Source organism: Ammospiza nelsoni, chromosome 3 (assembly GCF_027579445.1).
Source record: "Ammospiza nelsoni isolate bAmmNel1 chromosome 3, bAmmNel1.pri, whole genome shotgun sequence".
Taxonomy (NCBI): Eukaryota; Metazoa; Chordata; class Aves; order Passeriformes; family Passerellidae; genus Ammospiza; species Ammospiza nelsoni.
Window position 1 is genome coordinate 15,002,704 of NC_080635.1, and position 23,619 is coordinate 15,026,322.

The following is a 23,619-nucleotide window of genomic DNA, read 5'->3' on the forward strand; positions in this document are numbered from 1 at the left end:
TCTAGTGTAAGGTAATCTCTGGTGGTGTTCCTTTTGACTATCTGGACATAGTTTTTCATCAGCAGGAATCTCTGCAATTACATGACCAATAGAAGGCAGAAGGTTGATCATCAATGATAAAGCTCAAGATGGATTAGTGTCATGTTTCTTATATCTTTGTTCCTTATCTTAAAAAGCCATCCTGAGTTCCTTTTTTTTTCTGGTCCAACTCTTAGACTTTTTTTGTTTGCTTGTTTCCTGCTACTTGAGTGAGAACCATTTAAGATATTGGTAGAGTTTCCTAGTGCAAAAAGAAGGGCTTTCAAGCTGCAGTTTCATGAAGAGCTGTTTACTCATAGAAGTCTCACAATTTTGAGTAAGAAAAGATTTTAGTATAGTATGGCATTGAAGTATGTTAAAAATATTTTTTAAAAGGCTATTTAATTGTTTTTGCTGGTTACATTCTCTCAGTCTGCTTTGCTATGAAGATGTCCTGGAACATGTGTAGAAGACATCAGGACAAATCAATGAACTGGGTGTTGGATGGTGCACCAAAAAGTAGTAATGACTATAAAGAAGCCAAAAGAATAATAAGTAACGGAGTCAGAGCCATGTTCTCCCTGTAATATTAGATGTGTTTTAGGTTTGCTTATTTTGACTGAAATTTCCACTTGCATTTTTGAGATGTTATGATGGGTAAGAAACTGCCACACTGTGATCTTTATTTTGTCTGTCTTCAAAGGCCTACGACGGGTTTGCCAGCTTGGGAATATCGCGACTGCTGGAGCCTTCGGACATGGTTTTGTTGGCCATCCCTGACAAACTGACTGTTATGACCTATCTCTATCAGATAAGGGCACATTTCTGTGGCCAGGAGCTGAACGTGGTTCAGATAGAGGAGAACAGCAGCAAGAGCACATACAAAGTGGGCAACTACGAGACGGACACCAACAGTTCTGTGGACCAGGAGAAGTTCTACGCGGAGCTGAGCGACCTGAAGCGCGAGCCCGAGCTGCAGCCCCCGGACAGCGCTTTGGCCGACTTCGCCTCGCAGGACGACTCCGTGTTCATCAACGACAGCGGCGTCGGCGAATCCGAGAGCGAGCATCAGACTCCCGATGACCACTTGAGCCCAAGCACAGCTTCCCCTTCTTCACGCAGGACTCGAAGTGACACGGATCCGCAGAAATCCCAGCAGAGCTCCGGGAGGACTTCCGCGTCTGAAGAAATCGGGAAGTGTAGCAGTACAGATGCAACACAAGTGCCGCCTGTGTTGGGAAGGAAGAAATTGCTGATAACTGACACTTTAGACTTGAGTGACTTAGCACATGTCAGTGATCAAAAGGAGGATATGTCTCCCACAGTTGCTTGTGAAGATAACAACAAGAAGAGACACCAGAGCTTAGACAGTACCCCTGGTTTCTCGGAGCAAGAAAAGCTGGGATGTATAGGATCCACAGAGAGCACAAGAGCAGATCCCAGTTCACCTGTCACAAAACCAAGTTTATCTCCTACTTCTAAGCCAGGATACTCCTATAATATGGATACAGATCTTGCAAAGAAACCACATGCTTCTCCGAGGCAAACAGAATCTGATTCTGACAGTGATGCCAGAGCAGCTTTAAATCATGCAGATCAAACTGCAAAAACAGCCCAGGTAAGACATTTGTGTCTGTGAATTAGGATGGAGGTGCTGTTCAAGTTCTTTCACTGTGTTAGTAATTTACACCAAGTCTTCAGCATAAATGATGAGGTGAGCAATGTATTTTTATTTTTGGGCAATTAATATTTTGCCTGACAAGTAGGTGGTGCTGAAAAACAATCATTACACAAAAAATTTACAGAAATTGTCCCACTGTTGATCTTTCCAATCTCTCTCCAATTAAAGAAATTTGTGTTCTCAACTATCTCAAAGATGGCTCCAAAGCTTTTGTCACTGTCTGTTGCAACTCATTTCCTCTGAGTGTTGCATACTGAAGCAAAGACTGGAAATAGATATCAATTCATTAGGAAATAAAAAGCTTTGAATACCTTAAAATTTACTAAAGGTAATTCAGAATCTTGTCTGGGAAACCACAGAGTCTCATGAACATAGCCAGTATGGTGAGGTAGAAACTCCAGACTGCTAAATTATGCTGCTTTCCATTGAGTGGCCTAAGGCATGTTACTTCACCACAATATAATTTTCCTTTCTATAAAGATAACAGTGTTTGCCCACCTACTTTGCAGATTTATTGTGAGTATGGAAGTTGAATATTATATATATGCTGAGTATTATCAATAAATCAAATAATCATAAAAATATGTAAAACATGTTAACACCTCCACTTACAAAAATGCCAAAACAAGCTTATAATTTTATCCTTGTGAAGAATTTTCTCGAGTTTGGGCTTTGTGCCATTAGCTCTGCTAAGGAAAGAATATATCCAATCTTCTGATAGTATGAATTGCTTCAAATATTTTTATGGGACTTTTTTTCTGAGTAAGCACCGTAAAGATGATTTTATTGCAAGAGAAGTAGTCTATAGATGAGTGATAATGGCCGAATATAGGTTCCAAAGTCAACTAATTTCTTTCCTTTAATCAATGAAGTCTTGTGAGGTTTCTAATCATCATCATCATCATCATCATCATCATCATCATCATCATCATCATCATCATCTTCTTTGTGTACTGGGTGAAAAAGGAACAGCTTGGCCCATACAGAATAAAAGAGCAGGAGGAGGCAGGATTTGTTCTCTATGAAGATTTTCATGGACAAAGGTGTCACAGGCCAAGAAAAAGCAGGAGTTGGCTTTAAAGGCAGTTCTTTGTTGTTAATTATTGGTACATTTGCATATGGCAATAAAATTTCAGATGTGAGGCTCCTTCTGAACCTACACTCAGTTGTTGCTTAGAGTCAACCACCTCCATTTCCACGTGGTTGCTGCAGGAGCACAGCAGGCAGCACCTGTCCCAGCCCTGGCCCATGGAAAGGCCTGGAGATGCATTTGCCCACTCTTGATAGTTGACCTTGACTAAGAAACCAGCCCTTGGGAGTGTGTCTGCCTGGGAGCTGCTCATGTTCTTGTGTTGCCTGTGCAGAACCCCCTTTTGATATTTCTGCTCTTAAAGTAGTCTTTTGTAAGAAAAAGGGACTTGTGCATATTCATGAATTCAGTAGAAGCAGATATTTTTGGAGGGTTTTTTGCCTTGTACCCAGCTTCTTTGTGTTCAATTTAAGTTATAAGTGAGTGGTACCCATATAAGTAGCCAACAAAGCATTTTTGTTGTAGCCATATTTGCATACATATTAAAGTAAATAAGTAGACCCAACACGTTTGACATGGCTTCTGTGAAGCCATTTGGGTTTTTTCCACAGTTGCAGTTTAAAGGCATTAAATGGTGATAGAAATTAAGTTTTAAGGGGAAGGAAGAGAACTCGAATTTACATTTTAAAGGACTACAACTTTTTTTTTTTTTTACATTTTGATCATCATTTCTATAAATGCTCTGTCACTTCATGAAGACATAATTCATGTGTCTCCTGACCTGTATTGTATAGGAAGGCCGCTGGCTATTAACTACTGTATAAACCTTCAGTGCCCTGAGGCTGCCTTGCTGTTAATTATATTTCTTTATTTTTAAGCAACGTATGTTGTCAAGACAGGAAGAACTTAAAGAACGAGCGAGAGTTCTGCTTGAGCAAGCAAGAAGAGATGCAGCATTAAAGGCAGGGAATAAACAACTAAGCAGTACCCTCATCCCAGCCCGCAATAAGCAGCTGAACGATGTAAGAAACATTGGCCACTCTTGCAGTTTGCAGAGTTAAAATGCATTGTGTGTGCTGTTGTGGGGGGAGGCATGTCCTTGCAGAACATTTCTTCTCTACGTTTGGTGTGTCGTGTGTCCTTCATTCACTTCTAAAACCTGTTTCTCCTGATGTTATGGCCAACAGAAAGGTGCCTCCCACTTCCTTGGAAGCAGAAGTCTGGGAGCATCTTCTTTGATTGGCACTGCAGTTTCTGGTGGGATGAAACTCAAACATCACTTGTTAAGTGATAGTGAAGTGATTTGTGCTATTTCTGATTGCTTCTCTTTCAGTAAATGTAAATCATTTCCTTGAGCCTCTGATGTGAGCTCCTAACTGCTTTAGAAGTGTTGTTGCAGTGAATGGAGCTGCTTGTGTCAGTCTTGTAAAAGAGTTGATGAAACAATTCCTTTTATCACCAAAGTTGATTATTCTGGTGAAGGGGGAAAGTCGAGCTGGGGAATGAGCTCCAGTGTTGAAGCAGCTGTGGTTGCATCTCCAGTGGCTTCCGTGGTGACCTGGAGGATCCCTACTCTCTGGAGTATGAAAGCTAATTAATTTTTATGCAAACCTTTGCAATGCAGGTTTTGTGATTCTAAATATTGCACATTAGAGACTGTACTGGCAACTGAGAGAGTAAATATAATGAAAAATAATGATACAGAGAAAGGCTGGAATCTTTACAGATTCCCACCTTTCAGAGCCAAGTCCTGGGGGGCAGATTCTCCTCTTTACAGGAATGGGATCATACAATCAAAAAATGAAAGTAGTGATTTAACACATTTCATTTTATTTTCTTAGCTCTCTTGGATCCTTGCTGGTTTTTCTTTTTGTAGAAATTCCTCTCCATAGACTAATACTTCATTTTACTTTGAAATATATTAATGTACACAGACAAGTCTTATTTGTATACTTATTTAATGATATATAAGATAATTTTTCTTATTCTTTTTTTTAAAGTTTTTCCCAGATATGTATATTTTAGTATAAATTTCACTTTGGATTTTTTTTTAATTATCTTTTCATAAAGAAATTGGTATTAGAGGAGAGTTACTATAGGCAACTACACAGGCAGAAACAACTGTAATTAAAGTTGCCTAATGTTTTTTATTACAAGCTTCTATTTTCAAAGGTTTTACAGCTTTGCTAGTATTTCATTGTTTGAGCTGAAATCTTCTCTGTCAGCTCTTCTGCCTCAGGGTAATATTTTTAATTTTTTTTTTTTACGTCAAAAAACATGATCACATCTTTCTCTGTATTAGGTTTGACAAAGCATCGTTTTATTCATATTAAAAATAGGTAAAATTTGAAAATATGGTTAGATTCCCTTGAAAAATCCGTTCAAAACAGTCAAAGTTGTGTTAATACTGCAGTCTTGTCAGGGAGCCTTGAAGTTCAGAAAAGTTCCTAAGTGTCAGTAAAAATTGTCTGCATGGACACTGCCCAGCAAGAGCATCTCTTACCATTGCTCTCCTAAGGAGCGAGGCCCCTTCTGGTGCAGGTCATAGTATTGGGAAGCAGAATTTCCTCTTTTAGCCTCAAACTCCTGCTAGTGAAATCCAAACAGGAGTGAAAGGAGCTGCCCCAGTGGCATACAGAGAAGAGGTGCCATGGGTAGGTGGTAATGTGAAGTTACACAATAAAGAAGTTGGTGTCCAGGCCATGAAAACCAGCTGGAGGGTAGGAGATGGTGATGTGTTTTCAGGGTGAGAGTTAGGACTGCCAGATTACCCACAGGACCTTATTTCTAATTAATTCAAAAATTAATTAGAAGCCTGCAGGAAAAGGAAGGGCAGTCTTTTAGGGCAGCTTGGCAGAGGTAAAGTTTCTTGCTGCCTCTGTCAGAAGCTGAAGGAGAACTGTCTTGGAACAAATGGTCCTGGCCCATGTGAAATCTGGGCACTTTGTAGTGGGCACTCTTAACTTGAGTTGTTTTCACATAAGAATGGCAAAAGCTCCTCATCTCTGAAGTGTTTGTGGAGATGTGATTTGGAGACTCTTACAGTTGGTATATAATAATATACATTATATAAAGCTGTGTATAACGTGTATGTATATGTTATATACATATCCCTACATGTGCATATTCCTGAAGGAGAATGCATGTGTGCATCAACATATATAGGTGTAAGATAAAACACATTGATTCCTGTTTTCCTTTAACATACTTGATATTAGTAGAGATGAGGCATTTTCATTTGATGTAGTTCTGCCAGTTTTCTACAGGTCATTTGATTGTTAGCATATAGCACAGACTTATTTCTATTCATGGCTTTTTGGTCATTAAGGTTAATAATAAGAACTTTGACTCAAAGCAGTGTTATATGTCAGTGTGCAGTAATGTGTTGTAGTGTGTTATCCAAATGAAAGTTGTGATAATGAGAATCAGCATTTAGTAGTGAAAATTGGACGAGGCTCATTTTCAGGATGGATTGAGATTCAAAAGAAAATGGTTTGAAACAGGAAGATCTAATTTTAAATAAGAAAACTTTGAAGAGATAGTTCAGGGGCAATACTTTTAAAAGTAACTCTTGAAGTTTGCAATTGCACCTTTTTTGATACCTTCTCAGAAAGAGCTTTAAGCACCCTAGTCTTTCAGACCATGCTGTCAGTCACCCCAGCTCAGAGAAGCCTGTGGAGTCCTTAGTGACTTTATAGAAGTCTCATCTCCTGGGCCTTGCTGTTAGCACTTTCCATGTGTCCTGTGAGAACCAGGGGTTTCTGCTTTCCCAGTGACCAGGTGAGAGCAGCGCTCAGTGCGTGGGCTTGGACAATGAGCATGGGCAGTAGCACTGCTCAGGGTGAGCATCAGGAAGGAAATTTCCTACATACAGGTTTATTTGGTGTGTGCCCACCTGATTTGCTCGGTAAAAGTCAATTTTGAAAAAAACAGTGTTCCTGTTTCTCCTCTAAGCGCAGAGTACAGCCTCATTTCTCCCATTTCTTCCCTCCTTGCAGCACAGTAGAAATTTTTTCAGTGTTGTGTTTGCTTATTTGGTGCTTCTCAGAAGCCTTCAATCTCAAGCTGTATGCATGCCAGACAGCATGTGGAGGTATGTGTGCAGGTATTTGAAGTTTTAAGAGAAGACTGCATTGATCAGAACCTCCTTGAAATCATGCTCATGGTTTGGGAGGATCATAGCTGTGTTATTAAAATTGATGCAGCCCTTTGGAGACTGGAAGAATTAGCTTAAGAGCTCTGTGAAGAGAGTTACTGATCCCCCCGTGGATCCCTTTCTCTATGGTAGATTTATAAACAGCTCAGCCTTTCTGCTTGCTTTCTTGATGTATGTGTGCATGTGGTGACTCTTTTACGAGATGCTTCTGTCATTTGCAATCTGATATAGCAGCTGTAATCACTTAGCTTTTAACCAGGAGAGCCTTTTTATTAGCTTACTCATTTTTATTTAACTTGCCTTTTCTCATGGTGAATATCACAGGGCTGGAAGGGACATATCTGCTCCCTCCAGATGCTGTAAAATATCAACGTGCAGTGATGGTTGTTAGCAGCGGCAGCTGGGCTGGAATGTGATGTTGGAAAGGTGAGGAGACTGGAGCTGGGCTATGAGACCTATCCAGCAAAGTGACAGGCTAGAGGGGACCACACTGAGTGGGAAATATTCAGAAGTCATGGCCCTAAAAGGCCTTTCCAGGAGGGGAATCCTCATCTGTAGAACATGGGATGGAATCTCTAATTCTTGAATCTCAGCATAACTTTGCTGTCAGCAAATATCTGTAAAGGCTGTTGGCAAAATCTTATTTTCTTTTAGTGACTGGGCCACATAAAGAATGGAAATTTACTGCAGCTGTCATTTACTCTCCAAACTCAAATGGCTATGGTTATGGAGTCAGCATGATTACAGAGAATGGAATTAGGAGTTAAGAAATGCACAGGCAACTTTAATTAACCTCCTTTGTGTATATGCATTATGATGTAGTCTTTAATTATGTGATCACATATTATTTTCCCCAAAGCAATTGTGTCTCATTTTCCTCAGAGGATAGAGGTGATGTAGAAGGCTGTTTGTCCAGTGGACCTCTGTGCTTTTGATTGCAGAAATTGAAAGGTGTACAACAAACAAAGCAGAGACTGTGAGGAGTGAAAAGATGAGGTCATGTTTAAGGTGCTTGAAAACATTAAATGTACTTCTGCCTTTACCTGAGTTCCTGGTCAGTGCCACTACGTCTTTTCAGCCAAATGTCCTCCAGGTGGTCACTATTTTTTGTGTCCTTCCTTTCTTGATCACTTTGAGGCAAAAGTTTGATTTGCAAATATATTGAGCATCCAGGTCTGTCAGGGAAATCAATTGGAGCTGTGCTTGAGACATATAAATGGCTATAAAGCTTAGTATACTGAAAAAAATCCAACTAATAGGCTTCCCAGAGCAAGCACCCAGTGATAGATCCTTTTAGCTGGATCTCTCCCTCTCAGTTCTCATCAGAAGAGCAAGGTAATAACTCTTCCACGGCTTGTTGTGGGAAGGGAATGTGATTAATGCTCTTGAGGCTCTTAAATACCATAGATGTGGGCACTGTAGAAAGAAGTCAAGAAATTAAGAATTCTGTCTTCAGAGCAAGATGTGAATATTGTGGTGTAAAGAATAATCCTACGTGTTGATGGGCATGCATATTGAACAGTGAAAATAAACCAAAGTATTGGGTAGAACACCACTGGGTAGAGCTTAGGGCTGGGCTGAAGACCAGGAGATAATGAAAGTAAAAGGTGCTGCCACAGTTAGGCTCTGTTTTAGAGGATATAGAGCAGGATGAAAATTAAGATTATGCCCACTAGCTGTATTTCTGGCATCTCCTAAATCCTGTGTCAAATTCTTTTAATTTGTTTTTGTAAGGCAGACAGCTGTAGCAGGGAATGCCGTATCTAATGGAATTCATGAAAAGTGCTCATCTGGGAAAGGATGTGTTTTTCTCCCTACCAGGGGCTACAGATAGTTTCTAAAGTTACTTGGCTTTTGCATGAGCTAAGGATTCCTCCTTGGTGAATTTAGGTGCAGGACTGGGCCACCCATATATGGATTTGGCAGAAAATTTTGCATATTTAGGATCTGGCAGAGATTGGTGGATGCAGGAGTTCAATAGTATGATACTTGGAGGGAATCACTCTGTCTTCTGCCTTTTGTGAAATAGGAAAATAGTAATTCTTTCTTCAGAGCAGCATTCAAGTCACTAAAAATTGTGAGTGACTCCATTTGAACAATAAGACTTTAAAACCAGAATAATACAAACTGACTTGGGGGAGTTTGGAGAATAATCCTGAGGCTGCTGCTGTGCTTAATTGCAACTGTTGCTACCCTGCTTTCTGTACAGAGAAAGATTTGGGTTTAATTATCTCTGGTACCATTATTTTATATTTATTCAAGCTGAATGACAGCAGTAGCTGCCTCAATGTGTATATATTGAAAAAAAAGAAAAAGCAGTGGCAATGATGTTCAACTCTTTTAGTAGATTTTGCAGATACAGAGTACCTCACTGAAAAGCTGTCTCCTCCAAACACACGAGCACTGTGTGCAGAGGGCAGAGGAATGGGCTCTGCCATGAGATTTTTTCTCCTTGCTCAGAATACTGCTTTTTATTACTCCCTTGCTCAAAGGACTTGTTGCAGCTGTATCTAATTCATTTTTAATAAGCTCTTTCTACTTCAGGTGTCAATCTGTTGTGCCCATTACTTTTCATTTTCATAAATATTTGAGTGCAAAATGATAACTTTTTTTTTTTTTGCATGCACCAGACTAGTGGAAATGGAAGTTCTTTTTAGAAAGGCTTCAGAAAGTGGCAGAATCTGAAAGGATATGAGTATTTATGATCTTTAATTTTGGCTGCATACATTTGCACAGATACTGGATATGCTGACTGCAATAAAATAAAAACAAAGAAATATTTTAAATCCTAAAAAAAAAAAAAGCTTTAATAAATGATCCCTTTTATTGATCATGTCCAGCAATAATTTGCTGCCTCTCTGAACTAATAAGCTCCAAACTGTCCAGACTTACCTCCAATAAGTAAACTGGAGCCAACATGAACAGAAGTGATATAAAAAGCAAATTCAGAGAAGGCAGCAAAAATATAATATTTTATTTTGATTGAAAGATACCTTAAACTCAAGGTAGCAATGAGAGTGTTCTTTCCTCCAATTATATTTTCAGGTTCTTGAAAATGAGTACAAAATAGCTTTATTTAGTATTTTTTCTGTGTCAAACCAGAATCCCTACTTCTGTTGCATTAGGAAAGGTATCCAGTTCACTGCTGGATTTTTTATAGTCTCCTCAGTTGGAAAATAAATGTCTGTGGTTGAGGTGGTCGTGTTAATTCATTTAAGCACTCTCAAATTATTATTATCTTGTTTTTCTTTAAAAAAATAAAAAAGATTAAGACCTGATCTTTATTAATTAAACATCTAGCATGAATTTATTGAGGTGTAGGACTTTGCAGGTGGCAACCTTCGTCTTTTAATATTAATTGGAAAATATTGATTGAAAAAAGACTAGTCTGTCATGCTGATAATTGCACCAGATTTAGATATGATCGCTAGATCTTCCCAAGATTACAAAGAAGGAGTTACCATTTAATTGGTAAAAAGATTGAACATTATTTTGGTAATCCCTGAGCTTTGGTAACTTATTCCCTGTTGTTCATTTATGTGTCTTGTCTGTATGCCACTAAAAAGTGGTTAAATATGGTGTAAGCTGATAAGACTATGCTGTGGAGTATTTACATTTAATGAGCATTCTAAATTTTATAGTTGTTTTAACAATATACTTTTCTTTAACTGCAGAAAGGACCCACTGACTGAACGCTTCAAACCCCCAACTGATCTGATATTTACTTCTTTATAGTGACACACTAAGGTTGAGGTAGTCTGATCTCAATTCCTTGACAGCAAGAGCAGGCAACTTATTTTATTTAATGTTCCTCAATGCCTGAAAAAAAAAAAATCAGTAACTTTCCAAAGAGGTTCTACATCTTTTGACTTCATATTTGGTCTGTTTAAGCATTTTCTTAGTATGAAGTTGTGATATTTCACTGTACAAAAATATTGCTGTAGACAAGTCCCTGACATAGCTGGGAAAATAAATCAATTAGTGCAAGTAAAGTAATTTTTAAGAAGAATTAGTATGTACTGTCAGTTTTATAGCAGGAAGGATTTTCTGAATAAAGCATAACCTTTGATAATGCATGACAAATGTTAGCAGTTTCAGTTTTAGATACAAATACTTGAATTTCTCAGCTGATTTTTATTGTTGTTATCTCTATAATATGTATCTATTTACACCAGTTAAGGATCTGGCCTAAATATATAAATTTATTTATTCTGTGGCTGTAAATTCAAGGTGCTGCACAGTCTGCAGCCGTACCATTAACTTGCACACTGACAGAAAATAGGCTGGCAGTTTATTAATGGAATTTTAAGATCATCCGAACAAAATTAGTTCCAAAATTTCAGTGTCTTCTATCCATTTTTAAATATTAGGGGGAAAAAAAAAAAAGAAGTGTCTGTTTCAGAGCTATCCCTTTGTGTGCAGAGTGAGACCCGGGTTTCTCAGCCCCTGGAATGCTCTTTTTCTATCGCTGCTAATAGCTGTGGATGTTTTCCGTGTGGATGTTCAGTACACGCTGTTGTGAATCCCAGGATGATATCGCCATTACTTAGAGCTGTATTTTGCATTGCCTATTCTGTGATTGCTCAGCATGCACAAGGGTAGAGTTAAAATCTTTATTCATTTCATTTAAAAATGTTTCTTTTGTTCTCCTTATCGTGTTCTGGCTTTCCCAAGGATATATGCCTTGAACGAAAAGTCACATGTGCATTACTAATTGTGTGCCATTGTATTTACAGTTCCTAGTGGTGGCACTGTGAAGCTACTAATTCTTTTGCTTCACTTGATGTAAAATAATCTGAGTGTCTTTGATAGCAGTGAAACAGTATTAATTGTTTTGTACATTTCTTGGTCACTCTTCTTAGGTGGTCTTCATAATCTATTAGAACTTTCAGCCAGATTTTTGTAATGTCATGCCTCCAGCAGTGATTAAATTGGTAATTAATGAACAGTCCTTGGCAACATAAACCACATCCCGTTAATTTTCCCTTTTGAGTTTTTCGAAGTTGTCGTCTCTGTCAGAAAGCATTGCGCCACCTTGCTACGGCCCCTTGGCATGGAACCACAGCGACGGGATTTTTGCAGCCATTAGTAGATCAGAGCAGTAATTTCACAGTATTTTGGTCAGGGTAATTATAGTACCAAGTACCGAGTAGAGTTGGGAATTCACACAAGAAGTCCAGAAATACCAGGTGAGCTTCCTTGTGTTCACTGGGACGTTATGATTAGTTTAATTGGGCTTTGTTTGATTTCAGCCGCGGAGACTCTTTGTGCCACGGCACTGCAGCCACTTTCCACTTTAGTGTTTCTGACCTGCATTGACAGGAACTGGTGCAAAAATGAACTCTTTGAAGTGGGACTCTTTGGAGAGGGCAACTAAAAAAGGGGCAGAGTGATGTGTAAGTAGTGTACTGTAGCAAAGCGCGACACCGGCCCAAACACCCTGCGTTTTGCGGGTGATGCGATTCAAATCCTTTCATATTTTCATCCGGAACAGATAATATTTCTGCTACATTTGTGCAAATCTCGAATAAATTACTGCGTTTAAAAACACAATCTGTTTTTAATCGCTGGCTTTTACATAGCACCTGCTGTTCTACCTTCCTTTGAAGATACAGTTGTTTCTCTCACCAGAAATTCTGTGAATCGTCTGTTTAGTCCTGCAAACAAATCTGGGCGAATGCATTAATGAGACTGCAGCTGCACTTAGCAGTTCACATGTCACAAAATAGTAGGTAAAGGCATTCATACTTGAGTGACTGACTATAGGTGTAGTGGCCTTCAGCAGTACATTGTGCACATTAAACTTTAAATAGTCACTTGCCTGTTGGCTTCTGAATGAAAGGACTGTCACTGGTCACTTCTCCTAAAGCCTTAATGAAACCAAATAGTTTGCTACGAGTTTGGGCCTAACCATTGGGGTGTTTCATGCAGTCTTGTCAGTTGATGTTCATGAATTGACTTGAACGAAGATCAAAGTGTTTCTCAAAATGGAGAAGCGGGGAGAGAGACAGCTCCTTCAATTGCACCACAAGAGCTAATCAAGCCATCAGTTCTTTATGCACTCTGCGTGCCTTTAGAATTTAATACCCAATGGTTTGTCAGGACAAATTGAAATTCGGGGGTTGGCGGGGAGCAGGGGGGAGGTGGAGAGTGTCCCTCCTCAGCCTGCTGAAAATAAAATAAGCGCTTCACTCTTCTGGAGGATCGTTTTGATAAATTTTATCATTTAATGTAAAACTGCAATGTTGATTAGATGTTTGGGGTGGAGAAAAGAAGTTACGGTGAAGGATTCAATGGGCATTATGCACCTTAGCGCTGAGTAAAGATTCAGGTTCAAAGTGAAAGAGAAACTAAACTGGGGGTGATTTTTTTTGTTTCTTTGATTGCTAATGAACTTTTTTTTTTGCCTAGACATTTTAAATTGGATTCAGAAGATAGATTTTTGAGTGTCAGTTAAAACAAAGTCATGTGAAAATGCCTCTCTCTCTCCCTCCCTCCCCTTCTCTCTTTTTAATTGATATGATTTAGGCAGAGGAAAATGGTAAGGGGGATTTTTCTATTGCAGAAGCAATTTTTAAGGGATTTAGTCTTATTTAGCCTGAAGGTCTTCACACTAATGAGAGCACTTAAGTTACGTCCAGGCGTTGATTAGACAGCTCATCTATCAACTGGAGCATGAGAATTTGTATTTTAGGTACCTTTTATACATTATAATTTTTTTTTATTACTTTAGACTTTATTTTCCACAAATCTTTAATTACCTTCTTTCATATCCAAGGTGTCTGTAACTCAGCTGACAGAGTACAAATGCGAGCACGGAAATACTCTGCGTTTGATGTTGAGTGCATTTCGATACATTTCGATAATACCGAAATTTCGACAATATCGGAACTTCATCTGTAGAAATTGGCGTACTGGATGCAAATTGCTACCAAGATACATTCCTTAAACTGCCACAAGCTCCCTCAAAGTCTAATGCATTTATTCAGGAAACACAGAATTGTATATGTATATTTAAATGCCCAGCTACTCCCCCCACCCCTAAATTGTGAATGCTCTCTCTACCTGTAGTTTTTTCGCTATGTTTAAAACACAATAGCATCTTAATTATTTTCTGAACCATTCTGAAAAGTACAGCTTTTGTAACTTTTTGACATTTCAGGTTTAAAAAAAATTAAAACGTTGCCACCAGCTTGCACTATGAGCAGCCTGTAATAACAGTTAAAAACGCTTTCTGAACTATTTGACAAGATTTCTTAGTGCTGAGGCCATATGCTGTAGCCTTTAAGCTATTTCTTCCTATCAGTTTCATTATCACCTGCCTCTGAGTCTCCAATATCATCAGTAAGCACATGCAGAATCATAATTATGCCATGTACAAGTTCTTTGATAACATGTACAGTTTTCTTCTTAATTCTTTATCAAATGCATTGATCGTGGCATGTGTGCATTGATCCAGGTCCACCATCTGGCTGTGTGTGATAAGCACAGTGGCATCTTTGCATTTCCACTGTCATTCATTGCGCTACAATTTGGCTGCAGGGGAGTAGTGGCTGGGATTAGCCCTGTTCTGCTACTTACTTGCATTTTAAGTTGACACCTCTACAGCGGCTCAGACCACATTACAAACTGAAACACATACGCACGACTTAGTGATGTGACACTCCTCAATAAGCTTACTCCACTAGCTACTCAACAATCTGTAATTGGATTTGTAGGAATAACAGCAAAAGATTTCCTAAGAATTGCTGGGGACAGAAGGTGAAGTTTTCTCATTATTGGCAAAAGGCTAGGTATAGATCTTAGACGATTGGTATTTTCCATTAAAAAAACCTGCCAGCAGTTTGCAGGACTTTTTCAAAAAAAAAAACCCAAAAAAAAAAAAAAAAACCTAGCAAAATAGGGTCCAGGGAGGTGTGGGGTTTGCACTTGTTCTTTTCATTCTCATCACATAGAAGCAGACAGGGATCTTGTTACCCTCCCCCAAAAATTGAGAGAAGGCGGGGAGGAAAACCAACTTTGGGAGGCCCCCTGCAGCCCGCTGGCTTTGTTCGGCTGGGAGTGACCCAGGAGCATTCCTCAGGAGGGCACGTCCCCTCCCTTGGCGCGGGGCTGCCCGCCCCAGGAGGAAGCTTCCCAGGATGGCAGTCTGAGTGATGCTGCTCTCCAGCTTACGCATCCCATACACTTGCCAAAAGTCTTTGTTTCATAACACCACTTTTTTTTTTTTTTTTTTTTTTTTTTTTTAATTATTAAGTCAGGTTTACACAAGAGAAAATCCCTTAAGTGGAGCTCGACGAATGTTGACTCTTACAATGAGTAAGCAGCTTTCTTAACTTTTGTCTGTAACTCAGCTCTGGAAGGGCACAGAAAACACCATCTAGCCTGTTCATCTCGGATTCTGCCCTGTCTGGATGGTGACACTATTTTAGGATGTTTCTGAGCCGGCATGCTTGGGCCCCTGTTTGTGAGTCATGCCAATAGCACCGACAGTCACAATGACAGGCAGAACGAGCTCACGGATCCCAGCACCTTAGGTGATTGTTGACCTTAATTATACTTCCTGGATGGGGGAGAGCACAAACTTGCCTAAGCAGGGAAAATTCCAGAGAAGACGTTAGTGGAGGCCTTTGTCTCTGCTTTTGGTTTAGGTCAGCTTTCTCGGGGGTGTTTCCTGGTGTTCCCCTTGCACCAGCGTAAGCGAGCGAGGACAGAAGGAAAACACAACGTGATTTTGGAATTGGGTATCTCAGCCTGTCCCTGAAACTTGCAGTAGAGCCGAGTGCAGTGTGAAACAGACGAGATCACCTCAGTCACAGAGATGTGCAGCTCCGAAATGGTTAAATGGGTTAAATCTTATTTATCTGAATAGAACTTGGGGGCTGTTTAGCAGAATGCTCCAGCACAAATACCTGTGGTTCACTTTGACGTTACAATTTTTTTGTTGGTTTCTTTACTTATAAATACTTGAACTGTTAGACCTTTTACTTTTTTCTCTGAGAAAGATGTATTTGTACCAGATTAGAAAAGCTAAACTGTTTCTTTACATTGAATAATCAGCCTGTCATGACAAATCTATCTACTTCTGCATGAGTAGGTGCCAGTTTGACTAGCTTCTTTTAGGCTCACACTGAGTTTTAAGCTGGATCCGTGTGCATGACTGGCAGTGCATTTGTTGGACCAGATCTAAGGAGCCAGAGAGCGTTCAGCTCCTTTTTGCCTACAAAAGAGCAGCCAGACAACCAGCAAGAGGCCTTGGATGTAGCACAAGGTGATACTTACTTAGTCAGCCATTCTTTTTTTTCAAATATTTTTTTTCCATTCAGTAAACTAAGAGTTTTTCAGTTTCACAATGACACAAGGAATTAAATTATCAGTGGATTGTTTTTCTACAGCCACTATTCTTCACAGAGAAATACTGTACCAACTGAATTGTATGTTTTCCAGAACAACATAAAATTATTTTTAAAATTAAAAAATAAAAATAGAATAAATTGTTGGCTATTTCTTTAAAAATGCCTCCTTGGTTTAAGGAGATGTTTTCCATTTTACAGCCACACCATCCCATTTTATTGTGAATTTTTGGAGCTTTTTTCTTAAGGGAGACAGCTTTGTTAAGATATTGTTTGTGATATTTCCAGTTTTGACTTTGAGCTACTTCTGTGTTCATTCTGTCTCATCAGTGTATCGGTGCCATAGCTCCTAAGCCAATAGCTACTTAAGCAGTTTGATACTTTTCATGATGTGCATTCATGAAAAAATATTTTCAAGTTACATGGAGTTTATGAATAATGAGGTAGCTGATGTAGAGACCAGGCAGAAGGCAGAAAATACCCAAGATGTTTATGTCTGGTTTTGCTTACCACCTCCTACAATCAGAACAGCCACAGAAATCCAAAGCCACTTTTGTTTATGCCGAATGTTCCTTGCTTAGCAATCCATATTTTGCTCACTACCTGTATATTTTCAGCTGTTCTGAAACAGTGGTAGAGACCAAACATAAATGTGATCCCTAGGGTGATCAAAGATTTAATCTGACCAGATGGGACAAACTTGAGAAAGATTTTGACTTTCCACTCTGTTTTGCAACAAGAAAGGCTGATTTTTTTTTCTCCCATCCTTTCTTTGTTAGCAAAGGCAGAGATCAGGCCATCCCCAGAGGAATGAGCAGGTGTGGCCATTTACAAGCATGTCTGGTTATATTATAAACCAACATAAGAAAAGTTTGAAATGGTTTGAAAAGATCTGCTAAACAGTTTTAATGTTTCATCCCAAATCCTATTTACTCAAACAAGAGCCGATCAAGGTCATAGTATAACCCAGCCTGCTCAAACCTTTAAAGCTCATGTAATTTTATTTTTTTTTTTTATTTTTTTTTTTTTTATTCTTTCTCTTCTTCTAACTGAATAGGTACATTTTGGTAATCCTGAATAGGTACATTTTGGTAATCCTTGCCTCTGGACAAGCACAGAAGTCTTTTTCTTTCTGAATGGCTAATAACAGAGCCGTTCTTCCTGTCTGATGATGAAAGAGGTGGCAGTCAAGTTCTTTCTCTTAGATGTACTGTGCACTCACGGCTGACCACGAACCATTTTGAAACCTACAGCTTCAGGAATTGCTCCCTCTCATACAACTCTGGTTTGATTTTTTTTGCTGTGGATTACAAGCAATTTACTACATTTTTTTAATTTTACTTTTGTCCCCCAGTCTATGGACACAGTAAAGAATTTACTTTTTAAATGTCAAATAAATGCAGTTCACCAGACTGTATTTTTTTTTATAGTGAGAGGTTGATACATTATCAGAATACTGGTGTAAAGTCAGTTTGCATCGTCCCAAAATTCTACCAAAGGAGGACTGAAAATCCCTAGTAAAGGTTTTGTGGATTTTTTTCTTTTTACTGTGAGAAGATTGCAAAATTTTTAGTCATTTAAGGAGATGGTTTTTAAGGGAGTGTTTGGGGGTTTTTTGCCCTGAAAGACTCCACCACTCTCAATATTTTCCTGAGTTGGGCAGCCCTCAGCTGGCTGGGTAATGATCTCGGAAACTGCCCTGCCAGTGTTTCACATTCGAATTCACCTTCCCAAATCCACGGCGTAATTTTTGGCCAAAGTAATGTCAGTCACTGCCGTCTGCGGCGAGTACAAACAGGACCCCCTAATGGCAGCCATTTTTATTTGTTTCTTAAGATCCAAAGGCTGCTGAAAGAACAATTGGATAAAGTTGAGGATTGGAGAAGCTTGATTTTCTTGTTCCAGTGAAATGAAACTCCCGTCCTTTTTTTTCTTCCCCTTTCCCTTAAAAGCCAGAGTCAGCTAGGGGGTTGTAGCTGTGTCAAAGCCGTTGGGATGCCACTGCTGATCACTTTAATTACTAGGACTAAGGAGGATAAAATTAAAAGTAGCACCATTGAAGCAGTGGAAGAAAGCTTGCCGAGATGTCAGTGAACTGTGAAATATAAAAATTGCATACCAATACATTTTTATAGGAGGGAAACAAGGAATTACATTACTTATTCTTGAAGAGTTTGTCCTTAAATAGTGAAGTTTTCCTCACTGTGCATCTGCATGGCAGATCTTTAAACCATTACAAAATAGTTGGGGGGAAATAACAAAGAAAACTGTAATGTCTCTGGCATGTCAGAGGGTGGAAGATTTTACTGAGTTTTCTTTTCAATTGTACAGGGAAAAATAAGTCACTGTATGTGTGTTTGCTTGGTCCTTTCTTGGTGCAGTGCTTCTTTTCATATCTCCTGGGTTGTTTTTTTAAATATTTTTGTTTGTGCCTCTGTACCTCTCTCAAGTCCTTTTCTTTTCAAATTCTAGCTTGATACGCTTTTTAACTATTTTTCTGTACCTCAAAACTTACTCTCTCTACTTTTTCTGCTCTCAGTTTCATTGCCCCTTCTTACCAGTGTTTCTTCTGCCAAGCTCAGTAACAGAGGGTTCAAATACCGGAATTGAATTTAAGCAAGAGCTAGGCTGGTTTTTCCCTTATCCACTGGTGATGATTGGCTTAATCAGCACAAACACAAGCCACCATAATCTGTGTTTGCTTGGAGATCCCCGGGATGTTAATGACTATGCTAATAATTCAGGATGCAAGTTCTCTTTCAGGAGGAGGGGAGGAAAGAAGGAGAAATCAGCCAGCTCAGTTTAGGGCATTTTTGTCACAAACACGTAACTGGCCCTATTTTAAATTACATGTGCTGAAGTAGATTAAATTGTTTAAACGTTAAACCATGTGGGAATCTTCGTTTTGTACATTCATTCTTAGAAGTCACTTAAGTTCCTATATCCAAGGAATTAGAAATATTAGAGATTTGAGCAGTTTTATTTCAAGTAAAATTCAATGTAAGTAATGTTACCAAATACTGTGGGTCGAAATAAAACTGTTTGCTGTGTCAGTTGGCTGGCTAGAAATTAAATTAAATTGATCTATTATAGTGCATGGGGGCAGGGGGGAAGCTTTCCAGTTGTCTTTCTAATGTGTACTTTACCAAATAAATTTTTGATAGAACTGTTGCTCTGTGCCTTCTGGGAAGTTAAAGGGTGAGAAAGCAAACAAAGCCCATGTGCCGTCCCGCTGCCTCGCAGGGCCCAGGCAGAATTGTCTTTCCAGGGGAGGACATTAGGAGAAAAGTAAATCAAGGCAATCTGATAGGGAATCGGGACTCTGTCACTCAGAGGCGAGATATTGTGCTGTGTCCATATACTTTGTTTACTGTAGGGTTTTATGAGTTGTAACCTGCCCATGCAAGCTGTTAATGAGGCTAAATCTTTCTGCTGGAGGATTGAATTACAGCACACCTCTGGGCTAATGGTTATAAACAGAAAGTCCCATTAGGGCTGCATTCTGATTCAGTCATTTGCATTTTTTCTATTGTGCCGAGAACAATGCTGAGTAAATAGCTACAAACAAACAATTTACATGGAAATGGATAAAATGTACCTAATTAGTATTTTGCACTTGTTTTATTAATGATTGCTTAAACTAAATAGCACTTAGCAACAGCTCTCACCAGCCTCTGCAGGTGTGGGATGCTCAAGTTTCTGGGTTGGTGGGAAGGTTGCCAGAATGGCTCTCCAAAATTAGGCAGTTTGTTATATTCCACTTAGTTCAGGTCAACAGCCTGTACCTGGGATTTATCCAGGTCATTATGTCAATAATACGTAAACTTTTTGGCAGGTTAGATTTAAACCAAGCACTGACTTCTTTGCACTTTTTGAGCATTTCTGATATTGAGGGGAAGAACAGTCCTAACTTAGCAAAAATCCCATGCTTATGATGAAAACTGAAATAGTTTCTCTTATGGAGATAGTGAGTCTTATAGATATGTTTAAACAGATCTTTTTCTGAAATTTTTTATCATGGTTGGTTAGTCTTTTACAAAATTTCATGCTGCAGAACTTTGCTTATTTATGTAACTGAAATATTATCATGATTCTAATTTATGAGCTTTAGTGAGACAGCACTATCTGGCATGGTTCCAGTATGATTCCTTTAATTATTGACCAAAGCCTCACTAGTAGGATGTTTTAAAGGGATGCAAAGTCTTTTCTGCTGAGTGCATCTATTGTTTTTGCAGTCATTTTCATTCGGTTTTTTTGGGTTTTTAAAAGAAAAATATCCATTGAAGTCAAAGAACATGCCTCAGATTTGATGCCACTTTATACTTTGAAGTCAACTAGGTGCTTGGAGGAAGCAAGAGCAGTATCTGGCTTCTCAGTTCAGTTCTGTGACAGAATACTACTCAAATGAGTAATTCAATTTAGCAAAACCATTTTATAACCACAGTAAATCTTTGCTCAAATCACTCATTGGGAGTGATTACTTTGAGACTGAAATGTCTGCAAATTTTCATCAAGGTGTTTTTATAGAACATAATTTATAAGTGCTTTACATTGCAAATCATCACGTTTCTAATGCAGTAATAATTTGGGGAATGCTTAAAAAAAATAATCTGACGCATGGATGTCTTTAAAAATTGTGGTGTGACACCCAACTGATATCGAGCGTCCTATTTATAATGTGGGCCAAGCACCATGCTGTAAACCAGTTCCTATCATGATGATCAGATTGAGAATGAAATTGCATTTCTGTCAATTACTGAGTTGGCAACTGTTCAATATATCTTAGCAGCAAGATGAAGAGCGGCGTCGGCAGCTGAGAGAGAGAGCTCGTCAGCTAATAGCAGAAGCTCGATCTGGAGTGAAGATGTCAGAACTTCCCAGCTACACTGAAATGGCTGCAGAAAAGTTGAAAGAAAGGTCAAAGGCATCTGGAGGTGAGCTGAGGAACCTTGTATCTTATTCCTGTGGTAACCTAGAAACCAGAGACCTTTTTGGGTGTCACTTTTATACGCACTTCAAAACGTTGTTGTTCATCAGGTGAATGTCTCAAAAGACCTGGCTGTAGATGTGTTTCCTAAATCCACGTTGTGCTACCTAATTTCCAACAGTTAAAAGAAGAGCATACATGTGATTGAAAGAAAAATATGTTGTGTGAACGAGTAGCTCATGTTGGCCCATTATATACAGATTTCTTGTTACTGACAGTTTCTTAAAATTTCGTGGTTCTTGGTTTTCTTCAATATAGATTTTTATATAGGAACATGGACATAATTTTGGGGAAAAACAGCATTTGAAATACTTAAGAAATGTTGTTTTGTATTAAATGTGTTCAAAGGAAGAGAATTTTAAAGGTGGTCTGTGAGAGGTAGGGGCAACAACCTTTTGACTTTAAATGGCAGTCTTTTGACAGACCACTTGCTTTTACAGGTTTTGAGTTGTAATATTGCTATAATGTTATTAAGCTGACTTTGAAATACCATTAAAATTCATGTACCTGCCATTGCTATGAGCTGGAGTAATGTAGTGTCACTCAAACTCAAATGGTGCTGAGCACACGTTTCAGTACAGGCTTCTTGCTCTTTTAATGTCTTCTACATATTCTAAGGGAAATAGTGTTTCTCAAACTAACTCATAATCATAAGCCAAAGTGTAAGGAAAATCCAGCTTGATACTGACAGTGCATGTAGATTCAACAAAAATATTTATTTCTTCTCTACTACATGTATTTTGTATGCCTCAATATTTAAATACAGTCTTACTGCAGCCTAAGCCCTACACTTCTCTTCCATTTAACACCAAAGAGGAAGCAGTGAGTTTTGCATCTCCCTTTGAATCTGGTCTTCAGCTTTGCTCTTTTTGCCCAGTAAACCAAGCTTGCCAACATAACTCTCTTTTGTGGCAAGTAGAGAAATTATATCCTTTATGGCAGTAAGACAGGCTGAGCCAAATGACACAGGACTTGGGTATTACCTAGGCCAGGGTGTTTCTCATCCCTCTTCACAGTTCATGATTCCCCATCCTACATTATTTCCTTCTCCCTGTGTCATCATGCCTGTGCATAGCTGTTCCCGCCATACCTTCTCTCAAAGTAAGGTCTTTGTCTGGTTCCATCCTGGCTGCTCAGCTGCATAACAGTGACCCTGTTTTGTTGCAGTGACTCAGTTATAGAGTTGCTAAATATCCCAGTGTGCTGCTTTCTGGGATGTGGTCATCCTCTTAATATTTTCCTCTGTGTTTTACCATTTCTCTTCCTGCCCTTCATGCAGTTTGTAAGCAGTCAGAGAGGTAGCTGTGCATATATATTGAAAGAAAACTGTATTTGTAGGGGGAGATTGCATGTGCACCCAGAGAGTTTAGTGTTACTAAAAGAGCAGACAATATCAGCATTGATGACAACTCATTTATAAAGCAAACACTGCTCTACCTATTGGGTTTTATCCAGCTTTCTACTTTTGCATTGGTTTATACTTCCTACTTGGATTTTTTTCATTCATGCAATAGTTTGGCCAATCTTTTTGAACTTTTCTTGGACCTAAAGTTTTATTCCCTGTCTTGTTTTATCCCTCTTTGCTCTTTTCATGTCAGTGTGCATTTTATACAGTTTCTTCTGCTTCCTCCTTCTCAAAGAGTTTTCCTTATGGCACATCTTCCACATAATTCTACCCTACCACTGGTATTTTCAGGTGCTACACCAAATCTCCCCTAAAGAAATTAATTTTTCTAAAATGCAGTAGTTCTGTGAAATGGCACCAACACTTTACAGAACAAATGAATTGGAATTACTTCTGGGTTTAGTCCTTTTGGGCTTTCAATTTCCACCAAAAATTAGGATTTAATAGACAGTCACCTTATTACTACTGGACTTTGAATGTTTCCCCTAACTGCATTCACATTTTTTATTGTGTTAGAGTCCTGTATTCCCTACACAATACCCAAGACAAGCTTATTATCTTGTGTTTTCTGAGCTCTCTTGTCCATTATACATCATTAATCTCTTCTTCTGCATTGATTGCAATTACTTTTTGATTTACAAAAAGGAAATGTACCAAATAATTTTACTCTCAATTCAATTATTTCAGAAAAAAGTGACATTTCAGCTCTGGGATTCTGGAGTCTTTAAAGACTAACTTCTTCCTTACAACTGTAGGTAAAAGCGTGATGTCTTCCATTGTTTCTATGTGCTCATTAAGAATTTCACGCTTTGGCACTGGTGCAATATTCTTTGTTAAAAGGCTTTATTTAACCAAGGTCTGAGAAACTCAAATGACTATGGCAAGTTGAAACTTTCCTGGATAAGCAGTATCCCTAGCTATGAAATCCAGTCTTTTTCATAGGTTATTTGGCATGTGAGACAGAAAATACTTCTTGCTGCCAACTGCCA

At 38.8% G+C, this 23,619-nt stretch overlaps 1 protein-coding gene across 8 annotated transcripts in view; it reads left to right on the plus strand.

The window, feature by feature from the left end:
• Positions 1-23,619, plus strand: part of EHBP1 (EH domain binding protein 1) — a 206,796-nt gene that overhangs the window by 132,623 nt on the left and 50,554 nt on the right. For 6 of the 8 annotated variants that reach the window (XM_059467501.1, XM_059467502.1, XM_059467503.1 and 3 more), the window contains 3 exons: positions 722-1,636; positions 3,608-3,751; positions 21,025-21,172. In XM_059467501.1, coding sequence (XP_059323484.1) covers positions 722-1,636; positions 3,608-3,751; positions 21,025-21,172 — 1,207 coding nt within the window. The remainder of the gene's footprint in view (positions 1-721; positions 1,637-3,607; positions 3,752-21,024; positions 21,173-23,619) is intronic. The other 2 variants (XM_059467504.1, XM_059467509.1) reach the window with 1 other exon arrangement.